This window comes from Arvicanthis niloticus, chromosome 24, assembly GCF_011762505.2.
Source record: "Arvicanthis niloticus isolate mArvNil1 chromosome 24, mArvNil1.pat.X, whole genome shotgun sequence".
NCBI classification, from domain to species: domain Eukaryota; kingdom Metazoa; phylum Chordata; class Mammalia; order Rodentia; family Muridae; genus Arvicanthis; species Arvicanthis niloticus.
This window is the reverse complement of record NC_133432.1, coordinates 28,348,830-28,367,797: the sequence shown is the minus strand read 5'-3', so window position 1 is coordinate 28,367,797 and position 18,968 is coordinate 28,348,830. Positions and strand designations below refer to the sequence as shown.

The following is an 18,968-nucleotide window of genomic DNA, read 5'->3' as shown; positions in this document are numbered from 1 at the left end:
CATCTTGCTCAAGAGCCAAATGTGAAGGCAAAAGACAGAGAGACAGACACAAGTAGGTGCTGGGCTCAGTCTTTTTCTTCAAGCCAGCCTAGTTAGTGGTCACTCGAGGGGTCTCCTGGAATCCTGGGACAAGCGTCCAAATGTAAGGCCCCGATCCTTGGTCAGTGGTACTTACTTCTAGATTCCCCCTAGTGACACACCAAGACATAGATCAATGCAAAAGCAAGAGGTTTATTTTCTGGCACTTCAGGGTCGACTTCAATTAGTCCTTGAAGGGCATGACTAGGAGGTGACCCTGAATGGCTATTATAAGCTGTTTTTATACTTTTTAGGGGCACAGGTTACAGTTCAAATTTATTGGATAAGCACATTGAGCTTTAAATCTATTGGCTAGCAGGCATGGGCAGATCATGACATACACTTGAACTCTACCTAGGAATTTTCAATGGTCAGGTGGCCATCAGTCAGTACATTCTGGAGTTTTTCTGAGAATTTTTTACTCAAGAATGTTCCTGTTGGTGGAGAATAGAAGTTGGCCTAGCCTTGACTCCAGGCAAGAGGGGAAGCTATAAGGAGGGTGTGGGACTGGAAAAGCCCTTAGGGTCCCTCAGAAATACTTAATTGGCTAATTTTAAAAATATAAAGGAGGTATCCATACCCATGAGGAAGAGTTCATGGATAACTTGGGGAGACATCAAAAATTTAAAGCATCAGGCAGAAACTTTGCAGAAACAAGAAGGTCGTACTATATTACTGACTCCCAAAATGATGCTTTTTGGGTTTACAGACTGGACTACATCTTAATCCTCAGCTTGTCAATGCAGAACCCAAACGACTTTTGTCATGGGGTATAAAAGGCACCCTCTACCAGGAGACAACATCATGTCATTGTGCCATGCAAAGGATATATTTTACCCTTTAGGACATGCTTTCGGGATAAAAGATGGTATGCACATATTTAGTCACATAGATGAGAGTCAATATGGTTGGATTACTATAATGGATCAGTACAAATGGAATAATACAGAAGAACTCTTCAGGAAACTCTGATAGTGGAAAGTTTACTTGTATGAAGATGGGAAGGAGATTATCTGAAGTATTGTTTGCTGAAGTTTATATTATTGTACCTAGAATAGTATTATCTGTTGCTGATGGTTTAGATAATAACTTATGGCTTCATTGGGCAATGGCAGAAACAAGAACAGTCTATTTGTATCAGAGGAGAGCCATTTCCTCTTGGGCACTTTGGATACTTGTGTGAATTATGCAGTAAGACCCACACATGTACCCACAGGGCTTCCCCTGATATTTCTGTGGTGGTGATTTTCTATCACATCACTGATGCTTTGATGCACTTACGTCCCTCCTTATAGAAATCCCATCTCTAGCCCGACGGTGGTGGCGAATGCCTTTAATCCCAGCACTTGGGAGGCAGAGGCAGGTGGATTTCTGAGTTCGAGGCCAGCCTGGTCTACAGAGTGAGTTCCAGGACAGCCAAAGCTACACAGAGAAACCCTGTTTCAAAAAACAACAACAACAACAAAAATCCCATCTCTAATCATATCCTTCCCTTTCATAAACAACTGCCTTTGGGATGGACCTTTTCTGTGAACAACGCTCCTCATACTCCCACTCCTGCATGGTGAAAAGGTTTAGACAGGATAGGCCATATTACGCTCATTTTCATCAGTAAATCTTTGCACTTGGTCAACAGAATTAAAAGAACTCTCCTCCAAAATTGTGATGAACCCTTGCACTAATTGAGCCCTGTAATATCTGCAGCCACAGCGACTCTTTTATTGTCTATCACAGGAATAGTTACAGAATACAAAGGAAGGACATACAATGCCTCCTTGTACACATAAGATTGTGTTACAATAGAAAACTTTCCCCTGTGTCCCATATAATACTGGACTTAAATATGTGTAAAATAAACTGCCTAGTGCCAGATTCCATACGATTGAAGCAACACAAGCTACTGAGCCATGCAGGATTTCCCGGATAGAACAGGACAACCCAAGATGTCCTCTGGTCTCTGTGTGCACACAGGGGGCAGCGCCTGTAGGTGTATGTATACACACACCACACACAAACCCTTACATCATAAAAGAAAAAAAAACTATGCAAAACTTGGTCTCATTTGTATAAAACTAGATCTGTTCATGTGGTGCATAGAGAGAAGTATAAAATATGGAACCAAAGTGTCACAGCGGGTGAGCCAGGGGCAGCTGCAGCTTTCCATCAGTATCAGTTCATTTTTAAATGGCCACACCCAGGCTGTCCATCCATGCTCAGATCCCTCAGGAGCACTCAGGTGGGACAGATGAAGGACAGAAATAATTCCACTTCATTGCGGACAATAAGCTTCCCTGGGTGGATGTTGTCTGGCACAGCCAGGCTGGAGGTCATTTCCCACGCATCCACAAAGGCCACTCGGAGGCCAACAAAGGCAGCGCGGAGGAGGCGGTTCACCTGGACTGTCAGCCAGTCACTGCCGTACACGGATTTGTAGCCAGTATTGGCCAGTTTGATGATGACCAGAGTGCTGGGTTCCCGGTCCAGCAGGGCCTTCACGGCTGCCCAAATCCCTGCCAGTCTTCGAGCAAAGATGGAGGGAGGGAAAGTGGTAAAGTGGGCTCCCATGCCCAGCACCACCACTGTGTAGGGGCCCCCAGCCAGGCCATGGAGTTCTCTGGCCACAGAGTGCAGGGAGGCCACTGGGGTGCGGGCCGAACGCAAGGGCCAGCTATGGGCCCTCCAGTGCAACACCGTCCCCCGAGTTGTCTCCACAGCCATCAGGGGACCTACCTGATAAGTGACATGTAGATCAACTGGCTTCAGGGCTGTTGGGAGGAGGAGAAAGAAGGTTTTAACTTAGGGAACCAAGCAAGATGGCTCAGCCTGGAAGGGCTCTTGCTGCCGGCACTCATGACTTGAACTTGATCCCCTGGGATTCATATGGTAGAAGGAGAGAATCAGCTCTTGCACATGGTCCCCTGAAATTCTTACACATGATAATATGTAACTGTATGCACACACAGGGAGATAAAAGAAATTAATAATGGCTGAGCAGTAGTGGCACACGCCTTTAATCCCAGCACTTGGGAGGCAGAGGCAGGCGAATCTCTGAGTTCGAGGCCAGCCTGGTCTACAGAGTGAATTCCAGGACAGCCAGGGCTACAAAGAGAAACCCTGTCTCAAAAAAAAAAAAAAAAAAAAAAAAAAAAAAAAAAAAAAAGCTAGGTGTGGTCGTGCATACTTGTAATCTTAGTGCTGCACCAGGGCCTGGATCCTTGGGTGTCCTGGTTTGTTCTTTGCCAACTTGTCACAACCTGGAGTTGTCTGGGAAGGGAAACCTCAATTGAGAAAATGCCTCCATCATAAAAGAAAGCAAACACCCAGCTCCTTCACTCTTTGTCCTTCAGAAAGACCCAGCAGCCTGCACCATCTTTCTACTAAGTGAGGAAGTTGCCTTCGATGCAACTGCTGTCAGGCTTCTCCATCATGAGTCCCCACAGGCCCTCCTCTCCCTCATGGTCACTCACAGGGCACTGTGTCTCGCAGATACTCCCACCACTGCCGAAGTGTGGAATCCCCCATCATGTAGACACTGTGGCCAGCCAGGCAGCTCAGGATGCTGTCCACGGTGGGGAAAGAGCGGCTAGAACAGAATGTTGAGTGCCATCTGTCTTGGTGGTAGAAGCCAGAGGGTTTTGGAGATGGGTGGCCCGGGCGGCATGGGGGTCTTGAAGGCAAGGCTACAGGGGAGATGAGAATAGAGCAGATTAAATTTTCTTTAAAAAAAAAAAAAAAAAAAAAAAGCACAACATGAAATTTTATTAAATGGCAGTATTCTTTACATGTTTTGTAAATGAACTGTTTTTAACATTTATTTATTGGTGTTTGTGTGTGTGTGTGTGTGTCTGTGTGTCTGTGTGTATGCATGCACATGTGTATATACCACAGCAGACATGTGCTAGTCAGAGGACAGCCTTTGGGAGTTTCTTCTTCCCTTCACGGTGTATGTCCCAGGTCATCAGTCTTGGGAGCAGCACCTTCTCCCACTGAGCCATTTTGGTAGTCCTGTCAGGCATTCCTCTCCATACTTTATATGTAGTGTATCAATGTACTCTGACAGGGCCTGTGAGGTCCGTGTGTGTGTGTGTGTGTGTGTGTGTGTGTGTGTGTGTGTGTGCACGTGTGTATGTGTGCATGTGTGTCTGCGAACATGAGTGTTTGAAACAGTCTTATGTACTCATAAACATCCCATATAGACCATATAGATAAGAATGGTCCTGTCTTCCTAATTCTTCTGACTTCAACTAGAGAGTGCTGAGATTTTCATACCCTGGAGGTAGCACTGTTCATGTCTCCACTTATAGATGCGGACATGGGGACAAAGACTTCTAAGTAATTTACCATGACCTAGAGCATTGATGACGGGCCAGAAGCGGTAGGGATGGCATTCTGTGCTGGTTCAGTTAGGCAAGTGCTCTGCCATTAAGTCCTATCACCAGCCTATAAAGGGGGTTTTACAAAAATACAGTCAAACACAGAGCTAGTGTAGAGTGAAAAATTATAAAGGCTATTTTATGAAATATGTGTAGATTTTTCGCCTTACAGAACTCGGAACTGAAAATAAGATTTCAGGCCTTCACATTCCAGGTGAAGGACACTTGCTGGATTACATTCCCCAAGCCTCGCCCAAGGCAGGAAGGCATTCCTGACTACAGATAAAGATGCTACCACCTAGGTGGGGCCATAGCCCTATAGCCGGAAAAAGTAAAGATAGTAATCTGAAATGGCAGAATAGGACACAATAGCATGGTGAAAACCACATTTTTGAGAAGAATGAGTGTGCAGAGTGATCTCACATGACTCTAGATCATTTGGGCTAGATTCTCTGAAATGTTCCACTGTTCTTGGTTACCCCTCCCTTGGTCTTCCCAGTGCTATGTTCAAAATTTGTAAAACAACCAATCTTCATGTGTAAGCACGCGAAAATGCCTTCCTCCCCCCACCCCATGCTAGAAAAGACCCTTTAACCCACCATGCGGGGCCAAAAACCCTGCTCTTGGAGCTAAAGAGCTTGTCGTTTTTGACCGCCGGCTCCTCCCCTAATAAACCTCTGCTGATTGCATCCAGGTATGGTTTCTTGTGATTTTTGGGTGGTCGCGATTTCAGGAGGCTTGAGGAAGGGTCTCCCGAGTATGGGGGTCTTCACTAGCATTTGACCACAAGATGTAACCCTAGTACTAACCAATGTACCAAACTTTTCTGGCAGGATAGAGGCAAAAGATCTGAAATATACACATTTGAGGGCAGTGAAGATGGCTCAGTGTGTAGTACAGTATTCAGGAGCTATGTTTGACCCCTAGAACATGTGGTATGCCTGGAACCCCAGCACTTGAGGAGGTAGAGATGGCAGATTCCAGGGCCTCATTGACCAGCCAGCTTAGCTGAACAGCAAGCTCCAAACTCAGTGAGAGACTTTATCTCCAAAACCAAAGGGGCCATTATCTGTCCCCATATTTATGTTGCCAGAACTGACCTGGTACATGGAGAGCTTCCTCCATACTGGGGCTGGTGGCCTGAACGGTATCTTTTTCCCAAGGCTGTCAGCCTATCAGGCTGAGCAGGCTGGAACACACTGTTTACCACTAGAGACCAGAATAACAAAGGACCTGGGAAGCTGCCTGCATTGGAGACAGGAAGTCTGCTACAGGAGTTGAGTTGAGTAGATTGCCTGCTGAACTTGCTCGCCACACCTCTGGCCCATGATTAAGGACACACACCCCTCACCCACGCTGCTGAGCTGAAGTGCCTAGGAAGACTCTTCCTGTGGGGGTTGGGTCTCCCCCTTTTTATTTGATGGTCCTACATTAAACTATAAGCCTTGATCAGAACACTTTGTCTTGGCTTCATCCCTTCCCACCGTTTCCCGTCCTCAGCCTCTCTTACAGGTGAACCAGGTTCAACACTGTTGCTGCGGGCGGCAACAGTGGCCAGCACTTTTCCTTGTAGGAGTGATGACATGAGAAAACAACTGAAGTACTTCCCTCAGTGACCATGCATTTGGGGCTTAGAGGATGCTAGGGGTTAATCTTCAGCCCAGAAATATCAAGAGGTTGGACACAAGGGCACAGGGCTGAACACTTGCATCCTTGTACCTGAGGTTCTAGACTCAACTTGGCCTCCTCTAGGGGAGCTGTATCAGGTATATTCAGGGACAGCATGAAGCAACTGGTACATTCCACCCTCTCTGCCCAGTGTCCTTTAGGTGTTGAGCAGAGTTTCCACAAAGACTTCATTCTGTGTGCAGTGTGCATGTTGCAGTGTGCATGTGTGCAGTGTGTATGTGTGCAGTGTGCATGTGTGCAGTGTGCATGTGTGTATTTTCATGTGGACTTTCAAGGACTACCCTGATTCCAGCTCTGTCTGTTGCTGGGAAGGTCCCTACAGATCATTTCTGCCTCCCCATTCAGTGTCACCTTTGGGTTGGGCACATGATCAATTCAAGGGTTTCTTACTTCTTGGAGGGAGGCACAATGCCATCAATTTTTTCTTTACTGAGAGAGCACTGAGAGAGAGAGAGAGAGAGAGAAAGAGAGAGAGAGAGAGAGAGAGAGAGGCCCTCTGAATATGGATGTTTGATTAGTCGATGTCCCCCAGTTGGTCACTTTGCAAACACTGCATGTGGAGCCTCTATGGGCAGTAATATGTGCAGTGGACCTACCTGACTGCCTTGCTTTCTGACTGTGGCCTGAAGGAACAGAATTAGCTCTTCTTCAAGCTTGAGCTCTGAACACCAGCTACTCAGCCACCCTTGTGCATCCTTGGTAGGATCTCACCTGTTTTGGCTCTGATTCCTACCGATTTTCAAACCACTGAAGCCCATTCCCTTGGTTGTGGGGGGAGCAGAAAACAACAACAACAAAACAAAAGGAAAATCCACCATAGGAGCCAGTGAGATGGCTCAGCGGGTAAAGATGCCTGCTCCCAAGCCTGATGACCTGAGCTCAACTCCTGGGACTCACACTGTAGAAAGAGTACTAACTTCTGCAAGTCGTCCTCTGCAAGCCCTATGTCTGACATGGCCCATATGTTCTCATACACACACACACCAGGGTGCACAAAGCATGTAATTGGAAGTGTAGCACAACTTAAAGTAAAATAAGACAGAACAATTGGGGAGAACATTTTCATATTAGCCTGGTCTCCATATACCTCTGCACAGGAGAGTGAACCCCACCCACACAACACATGCAGGCATATGCACACACACACACACACACACACACACACACACACACACACACGCCCACAACCCATTTAAGCTGATGCCCATCTCCAACCCCACCATGTTCAGGTCTCACTCACCCACGTTACTGACGTTCCCCTGTGCTGCTGGTAGGACCAGGATTGGAGGTATGCCTGAAGGGAGTCTCTGGTCTGTCACATTCCTGAAGAAACACTGAGTATTAGCTTTGAGGGAGGTTGACCAGCTGAAAATTGGATTTGTAAAGAGCAGACCATGACTGACTGATTAGTTATTCTCTGCCTAAATCCAGGTCACTACAGTAAAGTAGGCACAATAACATGGGGCGACTATAGTGGTTAGGAGGAATACACAAGGAAGGGACTTCTCAGTTCACTAAGAGTTAAGATAACTGAAGAGCCACGTGGTTCTCTTTTATAATAAACAGAGCTCCACAGCATGCCAGAAATGTGATTTGCCTGTCACTAAAGTCTAGAAAGCACGATAGATTTTGTTACTCTTCTTACACAAAATACACAGTTACAGGGGAATGTAGCGCCCTCCCCATGCTTTTTTGACACAGGGTCTCATGATCATGCTTCCCAGGGTAAACTCGTATTCACTAGTGTGGTGGTTTCAGTATGCCTAGCCAATGGAGTGGCACTATTTGGAGGTGGGCCTTGTTAGGGTAGGTGTGCCATTGTGGGCTTGGGCTTTAAAACCCTCATTCTAGATGCCTGGAAGCTAGTCTAATCCTAGCCACCTTCAGATGGAGATGCAGAACTCTCAGATCCTCCCGCACAATGCCTGCCTGGATGCTGCCATGTTCCTGCCTTGATGACAATGGACTGAACTTCTGAAACCGAAAGCCAGCTCCAAGTAAATGTTGTCTTTACGAGAATTGCCTTGGACACAGCGTATCTTCAAAGCAGTAGGACTCTAACTAGGACACTGTGCAAACAAGGAAAGCCTCAATCACACAAGAAATTCAAGTTCACTCTGAGCTGCAGGAATCTCTAGGTGGTGGTGGTGATGATAATGATGATGATGTGATGATGAAGATGAAGATGATGACCAACCACCATCTTCTTGCTGCCAAGCCCAACAGACTGAGTTTGGTACCTGGGCTCCACATGGTGGAAAGGGAGAACTGACTTCTTCCAATTGTCTTCTAATCTTCACATGGCTATGGCTATGTCACATGACTGTGACTCAAGATTCTGGATTTCTTACCGAGCCAGCAGGTCTGCATCATGTGACGTGGTCACCTTCAGGTAACTTCCACTTGAGTGACCCACTAAAGCATTGCAGGGCAAAGTAGGGGGTTGAGCACAGTACCAGATCTCCCCAGAAACCACATCCTTGTACTGGCAGGTAGGCCCTTTGGCTCCAGTTGACTGGGGGTCCACATTACAGACGACAGTCTCTTGAGTGCCATCTGTTCCTCGGAAATAGCCTCTAAAATCAACAGTGGCTTGTTTCTCTCTCCAGACTCTTTGCAGGACCCCAACTGCCTCGCTGGAGTGGATCAGCCTCACTAGCACCTGGGCTCGTCCAGCCCAGAGCAGGGGGAAGGACAAGAGGTAAGTGCCATTCTCCAGGTCCTCCACCTCCCCTGGGACTCCTGCTCTCAACTCTGGGCCCAGCAGCTGTGCCCGAAACAGATCTCCACCGTGAGCCTTGGGCCTACCCCAGTGATCCCTAGCCACAAGGATGGCCTCTAGGTTACTTCCCAGGGTATAGTTGGCCTGGGCAGGACCCTTCAAGTGATAGGTGGAGGTTTTGGGGCTAGTAGAGGCCAAAAAGTCATCCCTGTCTCCACCAGTTGGAGGCCAGTATAGAAGGTTGGTCAGGTTGGTGAGTTCTTGAGGGAGAGAGTCCCAGATGTTGGTCTCTGGGATATATTCAGAGGCAGGACGGGGTGGTGGGAGCCACTGAATTATGGGTTCACGCCAAGGCATCATGAGGCAGAATACCTGTGGGTAAAGATAGGATTATGCCAGTGTGTTGTGCGTGTCCCATTGTCTTCCTCCAAGAAGATGTTACTGTTGGCTGAATAGTTCCTATGTGTCCAACCTGCTTGTGTTATTCTGTCTGTCCTTCATAAACCATGACTTTTATGTGAAAGAAACATCTCAAGGATGGGGTGATGCTGTTACTAGAATTTCTCGGGAGTGCCAGTTTAGTCACCACATGTTACCAAAAATTGGGGTCCCTGCTTGGGTTCTTTCCTTTTTAAAAGCTGTAGGTATATTAGTGGTTTGCATTCATCAATATGTGTACTACATGCCTGGTGCCCAAGGAGACAAGAAGCAAACTTTGGATCACCCAAATCTAGAGTTTCAAATGGTTGTAACCTGCCCTATGGGTGCTGGGAACTGGGACCTGAACCTAGGTTCTGTGAAGAGCATCGAATGCCCCTTTGCATTTTTAAAAATCTCTCTGTCTCTGTCTCTCTGTCTCTCTGTCTCTCTCTCTCTCTCTCTCTCTCTCTCTCTCTCTCTCTCTCTCTCTCTCTCTCTCTCTCTCTCTCTCTCTCTCTCTCTCTTTGTGTGTGTGTGTACAAACAGATGAACACTATACCCTGCATGTGAAGGTCAGAGGACAATGTGTAGGATCATTTATCTTCTTTATCCATGTCCTTGTGATCAAATTCAGGTCATCAGGCTTGGTAACTGGCTCCCTCACCTGCTAAGCCATCTTTCTGATCCCTTTGTTAACATTATCTGATAGGCTGGAGAACAGTATCACAGTATTTGGCTTTAAACTTGTATAACAAAACAGTTATAATTAAAATCTATACATAAGTATATATGTGATTCAACTCTTGTTTAGGACATAAGTGTATATGTATGTAACTCATATTCAACTCTGTGAACTTAACTTGGATTTAGCTCTGTGTGTTTATGTGCATGTAACTAACATGGAACTCTCATTTAAACATATATACCTAGAGAAACAGAAATGTTTTTTAATAGAAATAATATAAGCCACATGGCTTGCAACTGGCCATGGGACTTCACGATCTTAAAGTGTTATAAAGCATGTTATAACATGTTATAAAGCAACAATTATAAAACTTCTTAGTTCTAATGAGTCCTCTGTTTATTATTTTGTCTTCTTTTAGGCAAAGAAAAAGTCCCAATTCCCATATTTTAAATTGGTATGAGTTTTTATATAATGATAGAAATTCAATTATACTTTTGCAACAACCTATATTTGTAATTCACCCCGGTTTAAAATATTCTTTACAGATGGCCCTCAGTGCTTCCCCCAGTACTAGGGCTCAGCCTGAACTGTGGACAAACAGGACACCTTGAGAATTAATTCTCCCATATTGCCTGTGATAAGGTGTGGTTAGTCTTTCCCATGTTCCTCCTCCACAGAAAAAGCTTCTCATCTTCTGGGCCTGGTGGCTAAAGACTGCCTCTGCCCTGGGTGCCATGGAGACCACAGGAACCTGTCTAGGTAGTGGACTATAACTAGTCTGTCATTTTAATTACTACGTATGCAATAGACATTAGAATATAACCTTCGCAGGTCTCTGATAACATTGATGGCTAAGCTAACTGTAATTCTAAACCAGAGCACAACAAACAACTAAATTGTAACCCCAAGGTAATTCACCACCATGTTAGTTCATTAGTCAGTTCATCAGCTAATTAAGATGACTAGATCTCTGATTTAAAAAGACAGGTTTGCCGTGTTCACAGGCTTCATGTTAAAGATAAACAGGTTTCAGAATTAACATTTTACTATTCCTTTATCTAAAAGAACTCACTTTACAGTGACTGCTCCCAGGAATCAACCACCCCACCCGAGACTCATGGTGAATCACTAGATAGAAGAACGATGTAAAGCTTGTGTAAGGCTGAGGATACAGAAGCTTAAGTCATGAGGACCTAAGAAAGTGCTTTAGGTCAACACCAAAGAAGGTGTTTTAAGGTTAGTGCAAGCAAAAGCTTAAATGGTGATAAAGTGATTTAATGTATGCAAAGGGAGTTTAAAATGCTTCAGATTTCCTCCTCTCGCTGTGCTACTGTTCTGTTAGGATTTGAACGCTCAGAGTTCTAACCTTGATCAGTGGAGTTCTGAGAAGTTAGTCTAACTCTGGTACAGCCTTCCACTGTATGAGCCACTACCACAGTCACAAGCTCAAGATTCTAAATGTCCTCTGGTTGTCTTCTAAGTATAGACTTAACAGTGTTTCTCACTGTGCTAATCTATGTACACCCCGTCTTCTGGAGAGAGGGAAGAAGCCCCTCTTTCACAGTCTGTAGTCATAATAAAAACCAAGAGCAAGCGAGCTGTTGCCCCTTGTGTTCCACAGAAGGCGTCTGTTTTCTTTTAGGTCACCTAAAAGAGTATTTGTTTTTAAGAAAAACCAGTTTTCCAAGCCTCTACTATGAAACAAAGATGTGTGTCTGCTGCTTTTATCTTCAGTGTGGATTTCAGTACAGATTACAAACAATGGTGACGCCAGCCTGTCTAAAATTAATCTCTTATCGTAAACTCAAAATCATTCTTGTAAGCTTCAGAGAATCCACTTGGATCCGCCTCTCATGGGTCAAATGGACTCCACATCAGTACCCTGTCAATCAACAGCCTGCTTCCCACCTATTGCCTGTTCCAGAGGGTGGGATTCCTCCCCATTACCTCATTTTGGGACTCCCCTCCCCCCAACTACTAGGACATTGGGCTTAAGAGATTCAAATGTACACCTAAGAAAAAAATTTTTCTTTCTAACCTACTTAACTTTATCTTCTCGCCCAATATATATATATATATGTGTGTGTGTGTGTGTGTGTGTGTGTGTGTGTGTGTGTGTGTGTCAGTATCCTGTCAAGTCCAGGTGTTTGCTCAAGATCTTCATGCAGAAAGGAGCCAGGGCAGCTACCCACTGTTGCTCCAGGCTAGCCCCACAGACCTTAAACTGGGCCTGGACTTTCATAGCAGCAGATGTTCTTCTCCCAGCAGTGAAACAGCCAGCTCGCTCTCCCAGGACTTGGCCAGCATCTCAGTTTTCTTAGGATCTACCAAAATGTTTTGTCCCTAAATCAGCAGAAAATTGTCTAAAGAACACAGCACCCTGCCCTACCATTGTCCCTTCCTAGTTACTTATTTTTAATTAAACAAAAAATGAGAAATGTTATCTTATAGGTCATTCCATTAGACTCCTTCCACTGACCTAACAATGGCTTATGTTATCAGCTGCTGCTGTCCCCTCCAGGTGGACCAGGTGTGGGCTGCATGTAAAAGATCTGTCACCCTGCATTCTCTCTCCCTCCTTTCTGTCCTTGTGTGCACCCCCTCTTCTCCAACGTCATTGTATACCCTGAGCAACTTGCAACAAAATCCATCAAATCAGTGTAGATGCTGGCCAGTCCTTCCTGCCCCAGCCGATTCCTGCCATTAGATGCCCTCAAATGAACTGTCAAAATCGAGGCAAAGGAACTACTCTTCAGCCTGCAGCAATCACGGAAGCTCTCCTCAGTAGTTCATCTCTATCCCATCTCAGTAGCGGCCTTCCTGCAGGAGCTCTCCACAGTGACAGCCTCTCCTTCCCAGCCTCCCTGAGCAGCTACATAGAGATGGTGCCTCAGCCAAGGCTGCCTAAGAACAGGCAGGTTTTCTACTCTAAGCCATGGGCCCGATTCAGGGAAAGGAGAGTGAAAAATCCACCAATCCCTCAGAAGGAAAACCCACCAAACCCTGAACAAGAAACCCCACTAATTCTTGAGCACCCCAACATCAGGACTTGAAATCCCCAAATCTCTACTCTGGAATTCTCTATCCTGAACAGCGCTTCCTGCCAAGAAATCCAACATAAGCCCCAACATTTGTCTAATTCACACTTCTGGTAACATAGGGCAGCCACCCCTGAGGTTGTAGCTCTTCTCCCTGGAATGTCCTATAAATGTCTTTTATGAGATTTGATGCCTAGTGTGACTCTCATCACAAGAAGCCAGAAAGCAATGAAGAGAAGGAAGGAAGAAGGGAAGAGAAAGAGCAGGGCTGAGGCTCCTGAGTCTTCAGTGTAGCTGGGGATCCCCTCCCCTGGGAGCTGCAGTGCCTCTGCTGAGGAGGCTTCTTCTCAGAGCTCCGTGGTTCCTGAGCTCCTGTGTCTCACGATACCTTTTCATTGGAATACCTTGTCTACTCAGAGCCGCATGGTTCCTAGGCTTCCAAGTCCCAGGATACCCTTCCATCTGAGCAAGAACACTCGCACTCATGGCTATCCTATCGTCTGTCTGTCTGCCTGTCCACATGTTCACTTGTCTGCCTCTACCCCTTCTCCAGGTCCTTACTCTTCTCCCTTCTCCCCCCAAAAATCCCTTTACACCAGATCTGTTGCTTGGTGTAATTACTCAGGAGCACACCTTGGCATGGGTCCATCTGGTATACCTACCCCATGCTCCATTATATTTTATAACTATGTGAGCTTCCTCCAGTCCACTCTCCAAGGTTAAATAAGTTAACCAATATACACATAGGGAGAAATTGTAAGGAAGCCAATGAGAAGCAGGCAAAGTACTTACCAGAACCAGAAAGACCAATCCCACAGTCAGAATCTTGTACTCTTTGAATTGCCCCATGAACGGCTCCACACAGCCTCAACTCTTGTTGAAATATAAATATGTGTGCCCTTCCCTGCCTTGAGCAGATGGAATAGACCTTACGTGCCACACAGGACCTTAACACTTAGGTGACGTCATCTGCTTTGTTTATACTTGTCACTTCCTACAAGAACTTAGAAGAGAATTCCTGATGTGCCTGCTTTCCAACATTATCCAGCTGAAACAAAGGATGGGTTTGAATGGGCTTCCCCTTTATAAACGCAGTGCTGAATATTAAACGTTAAGCCTTGATCTTGTCTTGGCTCCATGTTTCTCTTGCCCCTCCATCTTCTTTCATTTCCAGCCCTACTTTCAGGTGAATCCAGTTGGTCCCTGCCTGCTGGATAGCTATAGGTGGCACCCGAACTAGGGGCATTAAAATGGGGGTGGGGTGCACTGAGAAGCACTGTCTTGGGTGGAACTGCACAGAAAATGAAAGAAGTAAGAGTATCCTGCACAGTAAGCAACAAACAGCATTAACTCTCATGCTAGTGATAAAGTTAATTTTTTGGAGGCTGTGTTGCAGGGGTTGCATTAAGGATACAGGCTATACAGAGAAACCCTGTCTCGAAAAACCAAAAAAAAAAAAAAAAATTGAGGATTCCACATGGTTATTGCCTAAATTACATCTACATATCATATAAAGATTGTTTTATTATGATTATATAGATGACTCTTCAAAAGGACATATGTTTTATATCCAAATCCCACATGCTCCATGAAAAAGATAGTACACACCTCTGGTTGTACAGCTCAACAGTCTGAACTCGACACAACCAATCTGCTTTTATTAGGCGTTTCTCAGTCATTGGATATTTGAACTGACCTCATGTAGGAACTGGCACATGAAGGATAGACATGCACTGAGGGCGGGAACTGCCCAAACCTGAGAGACCAGGAATGTTGCAGAAGAACTGTGCATGCAGAGACGGTAACGGAAGGCTGCAAACATTTGGAAGGAGGTCTTCGAGGATGCAGTCTAGTGAACAGGAAGTTGGGACAGGTGGGACTTGGGTAGCTTGAGACAGAAATGGAAGAGGTTTAGTGTACTTCCTCCTTCAGCTGAGTCTCCTTGCCTTGAAAAGCAAAGGTAAATCAATTAAAAATCCATAAACCCACTGGTATTTAAACATGACCTTGATACTGAGCTGCTGGCACCTGTCTCTACAGGCAGGAAGGGTGTGCCTAGGAGGAAGCCGGGAGCAGCCATGCCTGTTGTTATAGTTGTGTGTTACTGAGACTATAGAAGCTTTCCCAGCTGCTGCAGACTCAGATTATGCCTCCATCCAATGGTGTGCCCACAGCATTAGCAAACTAAGGAACTGCTTCCTGTCCTTTACATCAACAGTAGAGACTTTCTCATCTCAGACCTTTTAGGTACTGACAACCCAAACCACTCATGTTACTTTGAATCTATGACTATTGAAATGTCAGCTGTTGCCTCCTGAACCGACCAGCAGACAGAAGACAACGGACACAGGATCTCCTTCCCAACAAGGTTTATTCAGAACCTTGAATTATCGCAAAAGCCCCCCGCCCCAACTCTAGCTCCCAGCCCTTAAATCTCTGTGTCCTCTCCAATCAGAACCTGCCATGAAGTCATTCTCGATTGGTGCTGAGCACATATATCACATGGCCTGATCTTATGTAATGATGAACAAGCAGAATGCATGGTCAGTAAAGCCTAGCCTATGTGCCACCCAGGCTTCCTGAAATGGTGAACCAACACGCCAGTGGCGTCTGGCACCCAGCCAGGCGCCATCTTGAGTTCCACTCCCCACATTTCCCCCTTTTTATATTGATTTGATGAGAAGTTTCACCGACCTCAGACAAAAAGAGGATAGGGAACTAATTACCATTTTCTAACAGGGGGGTTAGAGGCCTGATCCCCATCAGGATGACAAGTGTGGGACATTGTAATGATTTTCGGACGTCTGTCGTTGTGCAGTAGGTTTACTAATCATACCCGTCCCGACGCCTTTTCATGGGGGAAGGATTTTGGTGTCAACCTCCATGCAATCAGGCATAACCCTCAGGGAATCTACCTTGATAAAATTCAAGGACATCCCTTGCAGTGCCACCTGACACCCTGTGATTACTGGTACACAGAGCCCTCCTCAAAACTGCTGGGCAAAGGTCCTTCTCATCAAACCATATATCCATATCAATCTTCTCCAATCATACTTGCAGCGACTGTCCCAGCTCCACTGCTGCAAATGCCTGTACCATCAGGGCTTGATCACGGGCATGTCTAACTTTCATGCGACACAGACACCAGAATGCTAGGCAACTGATAAGTAGAAGACACAGAGACAAGGCTCCCAAGCCTGCCCATTCCCTCAGATGAAAAACTGTCTGTAGAACCCAATCAGCCATGCCGGATGCAAAGGACACAGCCACTCGAGTAGAATTGACGGTAACAACAGACTGACATAGTATCAAAGATCATCCATCGCCCCGGACCAATTTCCTGTAAGATACTGAGAAATATTTCTTGATAATTGTGCTGCATAACTAGCGTTCTCAAATTTGACCGTGGTCACACACAACCCAGAGTACTTCCATTGACACCTTAGCTGAGCCAATTCCTTTAAGACATCCACCTGTTCTTGCACCAGATCAACTCTCTGATTCAGTAACAAAATTCCAGCTTTAAGCTGGCTGTTGATATTGCTTTGAGTATCTAAGGCTTGAGCCGAAGAAGCAGAAATATTATTGACTGCTGCCACAGTCTGAACAGTGGTAGTCAATGAACTGACAGCCGTTGTAGCCGCCACAGCAGATAACTGTAATGGCTGTAATGATAGCAGCTGTAATACCAAAATCTCTTTTAGTTCTCAAAAGGGTCATAGCTGATGGTGCCTCCCAATCATTTCCCTTTTTGCACTTCGGGCATAAACCTGGAGTTCGGCTTCTTTGATCTTGATTACCCTGCAGCTGCAGGCATTGATGCTTCAGGTGTCCTGGTTGCCCGCACTTAAAACACGCATTATTATTTGCCTCACCTGTACCTCGAGTCATTTGCATCACAGCAGCAGCTAGCCCTGCATTAGATAGAGGTCCTCCTATTTCCCTACAAATTTTCATATTTAGACCAAACAAAATTTTCTTGTCTTTCTAGCTGTAATTTCAAGAGAAAAGCACCTTGTCACTGAGATTTTTCTAAGAAAGATAACTCTTCTTTATCATAGAAGCCAAAAAGCTGCTGGGCCTTTTAAAAGCAGCTTATGCTGACAATCAGTTCCTGGAAAGGCTTTTTCAGCTCAGCTCGACTCTTAGCTACAGGTGTAGGGTAACTTATCAGCCTCTGCAGTGCACATTACGACTGCCTTTAAAACCAAGGTAAACTAGATCAAGGGTTGGATCAAGCAGTTTTAACGATCTTTTCTTTTGAACATGAAACATAGAACACCATTCATTCATTCAGACAACGAAACAAAGACAGTTGACACATGTGAACATTGGTGCACCAAGTGTTCAATAAACAAAGAAAGCAGAACTAAGGATTTCTCCTGTGGAAGTCAGAGAGAAACTCAAGATGTCTCCTGAATTTTCTCTTGTTCCTAGGAGAGCTCTGAAACAGCCTTTTCATTCTTTTTTGCTGACACAACCCAGAGAGAGAACAACTGCTTTTCAAAACCCTTTCTCTCTCTGATATTCAAGATGGTCCATCTACCTTGTCCTAAAAGCATGTCCTGATCCCATTGTTGCTGTCTGGCTGCCTGATTTTGAGCCACATATTCAGCTGAATATTCTATGAAATAGGCTTTCCAATCTAAATATTGGCCAGGTGTTAAGCAGGCCCACGCAAACCTTGTACCCACAAACTTTCAATAGAAGAAATTATACCAATGAAATCCTTGAATTTGTATCAGCTTAGTAACAATTATACAGATTTCTACCAATAGATTATGGCTGTGTAATCAATTTTACCTCTTCTTTCCTGTTCCAATAAAACTATTACTTTTCCCTAGAAAGACAGTCTAATATTAACCACCTCAGTCCCCAAGTTCAGGGAATTGGGGCACCGACTTGTCATTAACTTCTTCAAGCTGATCATGGGCATTGGGATATTAGAAGAGGGATGAGGGGAAGATTAAATTGATAAGCCTCTGATGTCTGTCTTAACCGCATCCAGCTGGAAGTCCAGGGCATCAGTGAACATTCAGGTGATAAGAAGATACATTCACCAAAGCTGTGTATTCTATAATATACAAATCTCAAAACAAGTTTTAGTATCAAGATAATTATTTTGTTTCTCTGGAATCTAGTGTTCTGGAGGCCTACCTCTGTCATGTATGATCCATATAATTCCTTAATGACCTCTTCAGAAAACACATAAAAACCCCCTTTTTCCCAAATCAGCCTTTCCTTAAGCCAGTAACCAGAAAAACCTTTACATTGACCTTTTATCCAGAGGAAAAAATATAACTATACAACTCAGAATCACACCCATTATAAAAGTTAAATCAATTAACATTATCATTCTGCTCAGCTCTCTGCCTAGAGCAACCTTCTATTTATCTATTTATCTGTTTGGCTCTCTTGAATCAGAGCAGCCATGGTGCTTAATGCAACTTGTCCTGATCCTCAGGAACTTTACAGACTCTTCCGAGAACCTTTCCTGCTTAACTTGTCCCCAAACTGGGAACTTTATAGTCTCTGAACCGAGAACTTGAACTTGTCCCACTTACCTGGGAACTTTACCAGCTAGCTGCCCTGACCTTAATGGGTTCTGAAGTTCCCCTTATGGGAGCCACCATTTGTTGCCTCCTGAACCGACCAGCAGACAGAAGACAACGGACACGGGATCTCCTTCCCAACACGGTTTATTCAGGAACCTTGAATTATTGAAAAAGCCCCCAAGCTCTAGCTCCCAGCCCTTAAATCTCTGTGTCCTCTCCAATCAGAACCTGCCATGAAGTCATTCTCGATTGGTGCTGAGCACATATATCACATGGCCTGATCTTATGTAATGATGAACAAGCAGAATGCATGGGCAGTAAAGCCTAGCCTATGTGCCACCCAGGCTTCCTGAAATGGTGAACCAACACGCCAGTGGCATCTGGCACCCAGGGTTTCTCTGTATAGCC

At 45.2% G+C, this 18,968-nt stretch overlaps 1 protein-coding gene across 2 annotated transcripts; it reads right to left on the bottom strand.

The window, feature by feature from the left end:
- Positions 1–211: 211 nt before the first annotated feature.
- On the bottom strand, positions 212–18,718 carry LOC143437984 (NXPE family member 3-like). Of its 2 annotated transcripts, none has more exons than XM_076923377.1 (5): positions 18,570–18,718; positions 8,492–9,234; positions 7,381–7,463; positions 3,546–3,758; positions 212–2,843 (listed from the first exon to the last, which is right to left on the bottom strand). In XM_076923377.1, the coding sequence occupies exons 2-5, from the start codon at positions 9,220–9,222 to the stop codon at positions 2,311–2,313; spliced, it is 1,560 nt and encodes a 519-aa protein (XP_076779492.1). In that variant the 5' UTR covers positions 9,223–9,234; positions 18,570–18,718; the 3' UTR covers positions 212–2,310. The 2 variants fall into 2 exon arrangements, with proteins under 2 accessions (XP_076779492.1, XP_076779491.1); XM_076923376.1 differs by lacking the exon at positions 18,570–18,718 and adding an exon at positions 13,798–13,947.
- Positions 18,719–18,968: the final 250 nt, after the last annotated feature.

Excerpts from the sequence above, each read along its gene's own strand:
- LOC143437984 (XM_076923376.1), bottom strand. The coding sequence starts at position 13,854 with ATGGGGCAATTCAAAGAGTACAAGATTCTGACTGTGGGATTGGTCTTT. Across the intron at positions 7,464-8,491 it reads GATGCAGACCTGCTGGCTCG|GAATGTGACAGACCAGAGAC; the intron begins GTAAGAAATCCA and ends GTGTTTCTTCAG. Across the intron at positions 3,759-7,380 it reads GGGGAACGTCAGTAACGTGG|CCTTGCCTTCAAGACCCCCA; the intron begins GTGAGTGAGACC and ends TCTCCCCTGTAG.